The 12,212-nt window shown below is 37.4% G+C and overlaps 1 protein-coding gene across 1 annotated transcript in view; it reads left to right on the top strand.

Annotated features, from left to right (window-relative positions):
- Positions 1-10,577, top strand: part of LOC126323702 (glycerol-3-phosphate phosphatase-like) — a 53,243-nt gene extending 42,666 nt beyond the window's left edge. The window contains exons 5-6 of the mRNA XM_049994706.1: positions 8,096-8,237; positions 10,067-10,577. Coding sequence (XP_049850663.1) covers positions 8,096-8,237; positions 10,067-10,250 — 326 coding nt within the window. The 3' untranslated portion in view covers positions 10,251-10,577. The remainder of the gene's footprint in view (positions 1-8,095; positions 8,238-10,066) is intronic.
- The last annotated feature ends 1,635 nt before the right edge of the window (positions 10,578-12,212 follow it).

The raw sequence follows: 12,212 nt of genomic DNA, 5'->3' as shown, positions 1-12,212 counted from the left end.
TGCTAGAGTTACCTATGTATTTGTATTTATGTTTGCACTTTTCATTATGTGTTTGAGTTTGTTTTTAGAGGTTGAAAGGGAGTAGCATGGGGTCATCATGCAGCACACATAATTTGACTTATTAATTTCATGTGGTGAATGATTGTAACTTCTATATTGTTGATCCATGATCTGATAGTTGGATCACAAGTTGCATAGTATTCCATGAAATGTTTTTTATAAGTACTCTTTCTACTGGTGAAAGCATTACAGTTTCTTGATTTCATGATAATGCAGAACTGATGTTTCAAAAATCACAGATGAAATTACAACAGGATGGAACACCATGAACCTGGTGAGTAACATTACATCTTCATTCAAGGTAGGCTACACAGTCACTGCACTTCCATTCCTGAGACACAGTCTTCAAAAATAGGATCAGTGTTCCACATGTTTCAAAGATGTGCCTGAAATGGTAATGTTGAGATCTGGAATAATAGTCACAGGGATAGGTAGCATAAGTTATGTGATGTTTTGGAATACAGTAAAACTTGCTCAAATTGGCACATAATTTGGAAATCTGCCCAAGCCGTGCAAGTATTTCAGTCCCCACGCATTCAGTGCACTTTTATATGCTGATTTTTTTGTATAAAGTGGAATGATGTACCTAATGCAGAAATGGAAAGCAAATCTTATAACATACTTAATAATACATTGTATAAAGTGGGAAAGAGCCTATACAGTACTACTGTATTAAAGGTCATTAGTTATTCATGACTCTACAAGTTTGTTACTTTTAACACCTCTGTTAAGTGGCACAAAACCAAGAAAAGAGGTCCAGTGTAGCACCGCTCTGCTGGTGTGGAGCTAAAACTGCAACACTCTGTGCAACAATGAATAAGTTACACTCAGTATTGGTACAGTATGTCAAAGGAAACAGTTCGTTCATCAGCACTCTGTTTGTCGGCTTTCCTGTTTTCCTCATTATTGGCACATGCCAGCACATGCATGAATTTGTTGTGCATCTACCACACACTGGTGCAATTTGTGCAATGAGAGAAGTGGGTATTGTTCCTTTAAACAATGGTTTTAAATGGGAATGTCATTATTTTCTGCCAGTTTCAACTGACTAGTAGCACTTTAAGAGATACAGTAACATGATATCGAACAAATGGTATCTATCATTAATGCTTAACAAAAAGGTTAATGTAATCAAGGCAAGCGAGAAAGACAAACTCTCTCTGCACAAAATTATGTTGTGCTTCAAATGTGGTAAAACACAAATTTATGAGACTAAGAAACAAGAGTAAGATTCAGAATGAATGGATGAACGGGAATGAGCAGATGAAAAGAAAGGTGAAGAAGACTGGAAATGAAGTAATTAAAGAAATAGTGTGGGAATGGTTCGTAAGTTCATGGGCAAAAAACTTACCTTTATTTGGACCCATGTTGCAGAGTGAGATTCTGAAAGTCACTAAAGAGCTTGGAATTAATAGAGATTTAGGCATCCACAGGATGGCTGGACAGTTTCAAAGCTAGACACAACATCTTGTGGAATGAAGTGTGTGGGGAAGCTAAGGATGTGTAGAAAAGTGTAGCAACAGAATGGAAGACAATACTGTCCAACTTAATAGTGAATTATGACCCAAAAGACGTGTTGAATGCCAATTGAATGGGACTGTTTTATTGTGCTCTGCTTTCAAAATCACTAGCAATTCAAGGTGAAAAGTGCACCGGCAGAAAAATGTCCAAGGAAAGACTCGCTTTACTTCTGCGTGGATACATTTTAGCCACTGGTGATTGGAAAGGCGGCAAAACTGTGTCGTTTCAAAAACGTAGATGCCAGTAAGCTTCCAGTCACATGGTGAAACAATAAAAAGACGTAGATGCTGAGTGGTCTTATGGAAGAATGGCTGGGCTCTTTCAATGTCAAACTGAAAAAAGGAAATCGCCAAGTTCTCCTTTTTCTAGATAATGCAACCTGCCACCTGAAAGTAACATTATCAAATGTGGAATTGGCTTGGTTCTCCCCAGGTACAATCAGCCTCACGCAACCCGTGGACCAGGGGGTTATTTACACATTCAAGTGTCATTATAGGCAATTACTGATGCAGTTTCTTATTCTTAGTGTTCAAGAAGCTGAAAGTGTATTTGCTCTTGCACAGTCAGTTTATGTCCTGGATGCAGTAAACTGGATTGGCTTAAGAGCAATGGAAATAAAACCCAAAACTGTCACCGAGTGCTTCAACAAAGTGGAGTTTGGGGGTCAAGAACAATACACTTCTGTGTCCATCGAATTTCAAGAAAATGCAGCACCAATTTCAGAATAATGAAAATGTGAAACATTTCATGTAGTGCAGATGATTACATTGGAAGTGATGACTTTCTGTCAACTTACTCCACTTTCACTTCAGCAACAAATTTAATAGAAATCCACAACACAGAAGATGAAGAAGAAAAAACAAAGGAAGAAGAAGAGGAGCAAAGTGATGTCCCTACAAAATTAGTACGCCTGAAGAAGCCATTGCATTCATAAATGATGTTATGAAATTTGCAGCACACACAAATTCTCCCAACTTGTTGGAACTGTTGTATGGTGCAAAAAATTTCCTGGAAAAAACAATTTTGAACAGGAAATTAAAGCAAGTTTCCCTCCTTGGCATGTGGTGAAAAAAGTAAAATGTAAAGCAAATAAACATGGGAATAATATGTATGTACATAAAATAATAAAAAAATTTAAAGTTCGAGTAAAGATATAGAAATGCCATGTTATTTATCAATTAGTGTAGTAGTCCAGTATTCTGTTGTCCAGTATACAGTAAATGAATGTCTACTGTGCTGGAGTGAAGGGCCGCAAATACAGTATATGATAATTAAAAATTTTTACTGTACTTTTATGCACCGTACCCCACAAATTTTACAAATCCCAGTGAGTTTTGTGTAATCCAGAAACTTGTCCTATTTGGAAAATTATTTTAGTCCCATGCAATTCCATTTTGAGCACATTTTAGTGTAATAATGGTCAGATAAAAACTTTCATCTGCTTGACACTGTATTTAGCCTTGTTTCACAATTTATTATTAATGTTATCGCACAACCTGGATTTTGGGTTATAACCCTATTTTTAAGTATATTACTGATTCTCAAAGATGATAATGCACAGATAAACCTGATGACAAGGCAAAGACAATCATCTCAATTTCTTAAGGTATCAATCCATAGCTTAATGTACAATTATGTCAATGACTGTTTTTTAACAAATTACATACATTATTACACATTAACCAGTTATACTACAATGACCAGACTAAAGTTATGCATCAGTCAAGATATTTTTAACTATGATGGGCTGGGGCCCAAAGTTTTGCATCTATCTGGGGGTTGTGATTTCATCTAAAAGAGGTGAATAATTGAACTGGGGTTGCTTGTTTAATAATAGGCGTGGGGATACACACATCTGTCCTTTAATTTATAAAATTTACAATTGGTTGAGTTTGGCTCCATTTTCCTCTGTGTGTAGGCCTAGTACATCTATTGTGTCTTTGTGGTTATTATTCAGGCAATGTTCTGCATAGGCTGAATTAGGCTTCTTCAATCTCCAGTTTCTGTGATATTCTATAAGCCTGGTACAGATTGACCTTCCTGTCTGTTCAATGTTGTATGACTGACACTCACGGCATGTGATTTTATAAATCCCTCTTTTTTTGATAGCTGGTTGTTTGCCTTTTTCATTGAACAAGAAACTACCTATTGTGCGAGGGACATAGAAAAACAAAGATAAACCCTTTGCCTTCAAGATGTTACTTTTACTATTTGATAATTTCCCTATAAAAAGTAATCTGCACCATTTCTTTTCCTGTTTGTCTGTGTTTTTCATTGGGGACAGTAGGGACCTGGCTTGCTGCTTCATCTTTTAACCTAAATTTTTATCAGTGGTGTTGGGGTCAAATTCATTATTTATGGCTGTTGTTTGTATTGTGTTAAGCTCCTGGTCAAAGTCTTCTTGGTACATAGGGATAGAAAGGAGACAGTGGATCATTGATGAAATGCTGCATGTTTGTAGGTTGTGGGATGTTGGGAGAAAGCCGGGATGAAAGTGTCAGTGAAGGAATCTTTTTCGGTAAATTTTAAATTTATGGTTACTGTCTTCTATCATTAAGCTAGCGTCCAGGAAATTTATGCTGGGGCCCCCCTAACTCCATGCTGACCTTTATGTTAGTGTCCCACTTATTCATATTTTCCACAAATTTATGGAGTTGTCTATTGAAACATTTCCACATACAAAGAATATCATCTACATATCTGTACCAATACACAACATGTTTTGCCAGTGGTTCTCTCTTCAGAAAATCAGTCTCCCACTTGTCCATGAACATTTCTGCTAGTAAGGCTGATAAAGGTGAGCCCATTGCCAGACCATCTGCTTGCTGATAATAGCTCCTTTGAAAGCAGAAATAATTTTGATCCAAACAACATTCCACTACGCTAACAATGCTCAACTGCTCTGCTGGATTTATGTTGTGTGAATACAATGACTATGACACCATATCGAAACAGTCTTTCACTGGAATACATGTGAACAATCTATGCACATCAGAAGAGAATAATTTTGCATTTGTTAGGACCTTAACATATGTTAACTTGTTAACTAAATCCAAAATGTTCTTAATACTATATTTGCCTTTGAATTCCAGCTGCTTCTTCAAGATGGTGTTGATTTTCCTGGGATTGGCACTTCCAGTTTGTGGAGCTTTGGTAAACCATACAGCAGTGGTGCCCTAGGGTTCATTTGCAACGTGCTCTTACAGGCATGTTCAGAAAAGATATTGGAACACTTGTTTACTAACTGCTTAGCCTGATCATTGTAGCTAGCTGATGGATTTAACACTTCTGAAGTGTTTAAATTGGAATGCAATAGCAGTAAGACCACAAAACATATTTTTGAGAAAAGGATAAAAGATAAAATTTGAGGCTTGCTAAAAGCAAATTCACAAAGTGAGAAAACCATATAAATGGAAAATGAAGGAACATAGTTTTTTCTTCTATCTGTACATATGAGCAGTAGAGACACCTGCATAGTGGGATGTAGCAATTACGTTAGACACTCCTGCCCAGTTAGCATGTAGCATCCTTCTTTTGTATTGACAACAGCAATAACTCACGGAGGTTAGTTTAAGGTACATCAAAACCATGCACATCTCACATGATGTTACTAAAATATACAGAATATCCACATGATCACACTCAACCATGAAGTGTTCCATAAAATGATTGTACAATTTTGGAGTGATCGGTGGAACACAGCATTTCTGAAAGTGCAGGTCACCTACATGGGACAGAAAGCAAACAGACAACCATAATCTTACAGTAAGTTTCTATTATTGTTCACAGGTAAGACAAAATACCAAACTTATAAGGTGCAAAATTTCAGCCCATGTAAATAAACTCTGTTACGTGTGTCAAGAGTACCCTCTAGGGAAGCAAGATGCACAACCTCAATGTATATAACTTCTGTCAAGATAATCTCTTTACATTCTTTGAGCAACCAGTGGCAATATCTGTGACTTCAGACATGTTGTGATCAGAGATAAATGTGGGGGGTGGTATCTTCTGTACCCCCATAGTGAGGTGTGGTGGTGGTGGTGGTGGTGGTTCTAAATAGTATGGCTGTTTACCGCTTGTTTGTGTCCAGCATTAAAATCGCGAGTGATTTTCTGCATTATGGCACATCTGTCTATTATTAATGTCTGCCCTGGTCAGGTACAACCCTGGTATTAACATTGGCAGCAGTGGCATTCCCCAAATCAAGTTACTGGCAGTACACCCTCAACATAGTAGCATGTGAAAAGCCCATTGCCTGTAGGATCTCAAAAATAGAGTGCCCTATGGGTTGGGTACCATGGATCAAGCCACACATAAACACACTGATATCGAGCAATGTGTTATGTATTTGACGATGAACTACAGTTCCAAATATTGAAATTTATTCCTAAAATTCAACTTAACTGGAATATGTATGTATAGATGTATTACCTATAGCCAGATGAAGACTCAGACCTGGATCCACTTATTGTGAGCAGTTGCCTTACCATTTAGGCTATCCAAGCATGCTCCCCAGACTGACCCAAACATCCACATATTGCACACTTGTCTATTTCTTCTCACAGATTATTAATTCACTTATCTACACTTGCAAGTCTCGTGATTCCTGTACAGGTTTTATAATTAAGACAGCGAGAAGTTTTAGATCTTCCATATTTCCTGGCATCCTGCATTTGAGTGGCATGCCAGTGGCCAGTAGAAGGCTTGACATCCCCGCAGTCTTATGAGATACTAAACTGTTGTTCTTTTTATGGTGACAGGAGTGATCTCTCTTTGACACAACAGCGATCTGATTCAGTTACTAGTGAATGCAGTATTCCTTTTCATTTTGTCTGTATTCCTTCATCTTGCAACAATCACCTTTCTATGGGCTGAAGTAACCTGGAAATACAGCACCTCAAAGCTGCTACTTTGGAAATTAACAGACACTACATTTTCTGATACCCAGTGTGGTCAAGACTTGCTGTCTGGATTAAGTGTTTTGGAGAAAATTTTAAAAACTGTCTCACTATTTACATATCTCCATCATCCATTTTTCTTTTATTGGAGATACTCCATCTTATCTTGACATCACAGAGTTATGCCTCCCTGGGTTTCGCCAAGTAATGATCCTGGAACTATTACATGCCATGGTGGTGCAGTCCATATTTTCTCACCATTTGTACTGTTCAATAACATCAGTCTTTTTCCACTAACAACAAGGCACTTGCTTCCCTTTGAAATCACTTCAGCCATTTCAGCTACAGTTGTACATCTGCTGCCAATGAGTATAAGTTGAACTAAAAGTAGAAGGATGAACACATTCACTCACACTCATTTTTGCTTTCACAGTTTCAGATACAAATACTGTACCCCCACTTGCATGCATTCTGTGCTAGCAACATTCTCAAAGTTCAAATGGCCTAAACACATTTTTGTCACACAGTGTATGTAATTAAGAGACTACTTGCTTTTTACTTTAATTGGAGAAAAACTGTGCCTGCTATTTTTGAACCCCTTTAGTTTTTGTTTGATGGCTTTTTAGAGTTTTGGAGACCAAGCCTAGGAAAAATTAACTATTCCCATTCCAGCTGGTCAGATAAAATTAAATAAATTTCTGTCCATGGAAACAACTTGGAAAGAAAAAGTGTGTGTTAATAGAGCAAAAGTGTAAGATGGTTAGCTTAACAAAATTGTGGAAAGGATAGTTGCTACTCACCATGTAGCAGAGATGCTGAGTCACAGATAGGTACAACAAAAACTGTCAGAAAGTGAACTTACTTTACACTTTACACTTTACACTTACACTACTGCAGTGTCTGGCTGCTTGTGGCCAGATCTCTAATATTCTTTGGTTTTCGCTGTTTGATTTTTCCTGGTAGCTTTTCTTCCATCCTTTAACACAATGCTGTTTTTTTTTGTTACTATTTTCTGAATGACCTGCTACACTCAGTGTCTGTCCTGCACTCAGCAGCCAGAGACTTGTCTTTTTCTCTTTGTCTCTATATCTTTATATCTCTCTATCTCTCTATCTTTCTGACAAAAGCATTGTTGGCCAAAAGCTCACATCTGACAGTCTTTTTGTTGTGCCTGTCTGACTCAGCATCTCTGCTATATGGTGAGCAGCTACTATCATTTCCATAATATTGTTACATTCCATCCTGGATTGTCCACTGTTTAAAAATAGTGTGATTTATTTGAGCCAATCATAACTTCAGGTTGGGGGGTGGGGATTCGCTATATGTGCATCAGTATATGTTCACTTGCCCTTCCATGCAGGTCAGTTGATTGTGATAACTACAAAGGCTATCTGGAGACACTGCAGTGGAGTTCAGGTAGCCTTGAAACTTACATTTCACATAGTTTACAGCACTTCATATGGACAAATCGTATCTACTAACTGGTTAAGCTAGAGATGGATATTCTCAACCATTAACATGTATTACAACCATCATTCTGTTTATATAAGGCTATATGTATCTAGCAGTGTTGACATGCATGACTCACTTTTTTAAAAAGTCTTCCTGTACTATAGGTGCTGGCTGTATGGCTGCAGCAGTCACTAGCTGCTCAGGACGTCAACCTGTTATATTAGGAAAACCAAGTGAATATTTAATGGATGTCCTCATCAGGAAGTTAAAAGTAGAACCTGGCCGAACTTTGATGATAGGTGACAGGTTAGTAGCTCCATTTTCTTGTCTTGTTCATTGTATTTAAATAGTGGACAATAGCTTTGTTGTCCATATCTAATGGGGGGCAGTCAACTGAGAAAGAATATTTGTTACTGAAGATTTATTGCCTCAGAAGCAATCACCATTCCTTGTAATAAATCTCTTCCATTAGGAGAAAAATTGTTTGTTCCAATCTTCAAGATGTCCTTTGATCAGTGACATTATAAATCATCTCATTTGTTTCAGAATAATGAACATTGCAGTCAGGGTGGATCTTAAGTATTGCAGAGAGAATTCACACACACACACACACACACACACACACACACAGAGAGAGAGAGAGAGAGAGAGAGAGAGAGAGAGAGAGAGAGAGAGAGATCACTGCACAGGACAACCACAAGTTTTTGATGAACACACATCGCATAATGTTCGAAGAGCCATACAGGATGATAGACAGTACATTGTTTACCAGACTGGCATTGATGTGAAAGTGGGTGGGCCATTAGGAACCCATTTCCATCAGAACGTTATGGAGTCAACCCCAGCTGAATGGAACAATGAAAAGTGCAAGTTACACAGAAATTTTTGCAGACCGTCTGCATCCCTTTCTGGCATTAAGAGTACCCTGACAAAGGTGTCATGTTTCAGTGGGACAATCCAATATGTCAGTACTCATTGGTTGCATACAGCTGGGTTCATGAGCATCCCAGTGAATTTATAACCATGGTTTCGCCCTCCTACATCACTCCATCCAACCCAATCAAGGATTTATGAGATGCTGTCACACTGTATGAATGCAGAATGCAGCACCAACCAGTTGAGGATAGCATTGCAACCTGTGTGGATCAATACCTGTACATAACAATTCCAACATCTTGTAGAATCCATGCCTCTGTGTGTTACTGCAGTTTTGAGGGCATCCAGTGCCGCCTCTATTTTTTTTTTTTTTTTTTTTTTTTTTTTTTTTTTTTTTTTTTTTTTTTTTAGGTCACTCAGTGTATTTTTCCTGAACTAATTGTATCTATACTTTTTCCTTCAGTGAGAGACACTTTTGTGTCTCCACTTTCAGACTTCCTCTTTGCTCTCATGTTCAAAATTGTGGCATAGTGATAATAATGGAACAAAAATTTAAACCTCATAGTACCATTTCATTTCATCAAAAGATAAGCCATTTCTTTGAATTTTTTGTTACCATAGATCATCATTGGTTATGGTACAGATAAAACCATCAGTTATATCCACAAACCGTAGCCCCTTCTCCATAATGTATAAGTTTTCTGGGATCAGTCAATACATCCATTCTAAAACTTCAATAGTGATGATTTCATGAGCTCTGTCCAGTATATATTTCATCATACTATGGCGAGCATCCATGTTAATCATTACAGCACTTTGAGTTATACTAATGTAATAAATGTGCACCAGTTTCGGTGTTCAAGATACATGTAAGAACAAGTTTCCCACCAGATATCTTTTGTCCTCTAGCTCCATTTGCTGTTATTGGATGAACTTTTTACCAAAATCTCTTTCAATATGGAAATGAATACATAAAAAATAAAGGTAAACCAGATTATTTGTTATTATTATGCTGACATCTTTGACATATATCAAAAGTAAAAAAATCTACATTTTCTTTACTTGACTGCCCCCCAATAATGTCAAAAACTACAGTAAGAGAAAGAAATATGCTCTTGCATGTGTGTGTCTCTTTCAGATATACAACTATTATATCAGTCATTCATATATTTTCTCATTTTAGTCTATTGTGAAATTTTCTGTTTCTATTGTTAGAATAAGATTGTTTTGTATTATTGTAAGTAATATGTTTGTTTCAGTGCGAGGACAGATATAATGCTGGGGAATCGATGTGGTTTCCAGACTTTATTGGTTCTATCTGGACTAACCACGGCACACAATTTACAAGAATGGCAGAATTCGCAGGATGAGAGATATAAGGGTTATATTCCTAACTATTACGTGCAGTCACTGGGTGATCTAACGTCCTTTCTAGCAAGCTGAGGCGCTGTCAGCACTCTGTAAGACTTGTGCAGTTGTTAGTTGTGGTTTCTGATCATGATGGTAAAATTTAATTTCTATTATTGTGTGACAATAAGTTTGTGTACTTTATTTTGGAAAAAAATGAAAACATTCATGAAATATCAATCAATCTGAATTCCAAGAGAAAAGTAAACTTCAACAATTCACATTGGTATTTTACATTTTAATCTGAAAATATTCTTTGGAATATTGAGTTTTTTATATGCCAATGTCCCTGCATAGTATTTAGGACATTGGCAGCTGATGTGGGTAGCAACAGAAGTTCTAATTTTAGCGGAAAACCTTCCACTTTTTGATTATTATTTTATTATTTATGCATTATAAGATGGTGTATGGGGAGACACTATCAGAATTTAATGTTGTGGGTAGAAAAACCCACCCATACATTCAGTCATTGTTGGTGTTCTGTGTTTCCTATCAAGGTAATCCCTTGGGAATGTGGAATTGGTGAAACTATAAATCAACAAGGAGAAACAGCAATACACTATAATTAGCTTCCTACGATCTATATTTACTTGTTGTTGTTGTTGTGGTCTTCAGTCCTGAGACTGGTTTGATGCAGCTCTCCATGCTAATCTATCCTGTGCAAGCTCCTTCATCTCCCAGTACCTACTGCAACCTACATCCTTCTGAATCTGCTTAGTGTATTCATCTCTTGGTCTCCCTCTATGATTTTTACCCTTCATGCTGCCCTCCAATGCTGAATTTGTGATCCCTTGATGCCTCAGAACATATCCTACCAACCGATCCCTTCTTCTAGTCAAGTTGTGCCACAAACTTCTCTTCTCCCCAATCCTATTCAATACCTCCTCATTAGTAACGTGATCTACCCACCTAATCTTCAACATTCTTCTGTAGCACCACATTTCGAAAGCTTCTATTCTCTTCTTGTCCAAACTAGTTATCGTCCATGTTTCACTTCCATACATGGCTACACTCCATACAAATACTTTCAGAAACTACTTCCTTACACTTAAATCTATACTCGATGTTAACAAATTTCTCTTCTTCAGAAACGCTTCCCTTGCCATTGCATCTACATTTTATATCCTCTCTACTTCGACCATCATCAGTTATTTTGCTCCCCAAATAGCAAAACTCCTTTACTACTTTAAGTGTCTAGTTTCCTAACCTAATTCCCTCAGTATCGCCCGACTTAACTCTACTACATTCCATTATCCTCGTTTTGCTTTTGTTGATGTTCATCTTATCTCCTCCTTTCAAGACACTGTCCATCCCGTTCAACTGCTCTTCCAAGTCCTTTGCTTGTCTCTGACAGAATTACAATGTCATCAGCGAACCTCAAAGTTTTTATTTCTTCTCCCTGGATTTTAATACCTACTCCGAATTTTTCTTTTGTTTCCTTTACTGCTTGCTCAATATACAGATTGAATAACATTGGGGAGAGGCTACAACCCTGTCTCACACCCTTCCCTATCACTGCTTCCCTTTCATGTACCTCGACTCTAATAACTGCCATCTGGTTTCTGTACAATTGTAAATAGCCTTTTGCTCCATGTATTTTACCCCTGTCACCTTTGGAATTTGAAAGAGTATTCCCGTCAACATTGTCAAAAGCTTTCTCTAAGTCTACAAATGCCAGAAACATATGTTTGCCTTTCCTTAACCTTTCTTTTAAGCTAAGTCGTAAGGTCAGTATTGCCTCACGTGTTCCAACATTTCTACAGAATCCAAACTGATCTTCCTCGAGATCTGTTTCTACCAGTTTTTCCATTCGTCTGTAAAGGATTCGAGTTAGTATTTTGCAGCTGTGACTTATTTACTTAAACACACAAAATTATCTGAGTAACCACTACCTTGTGGTGGGGGGAGGAAGTCTTCTGTTTCTTTCCCAATTATTAGAAGCAGCTGGTTATGTATATCTGCTTTATTAATGTTTAAATGGGAACACTGATAACTATC

Source organism: Schistocerca gregaria, chromosome 2 (genome assembly GCF_023897955.1).
Source record: "Schistocerca gregaria isolate iqSchGreg1 chromosome 2, iqSchGreg1.2, whole genome shotgun sequence".
NCBI classification, from domain to species: Eukaryota; Metazoa; Arthropoda; class Insecta; order Orthoptera; family Acrididae; genus Schistocerca; species Schistocerca gregaria.
Note: the sequence above shows the minus strand (reverse complement) of the source record. Positions and strands in the feature narration are given on the sequence as shown.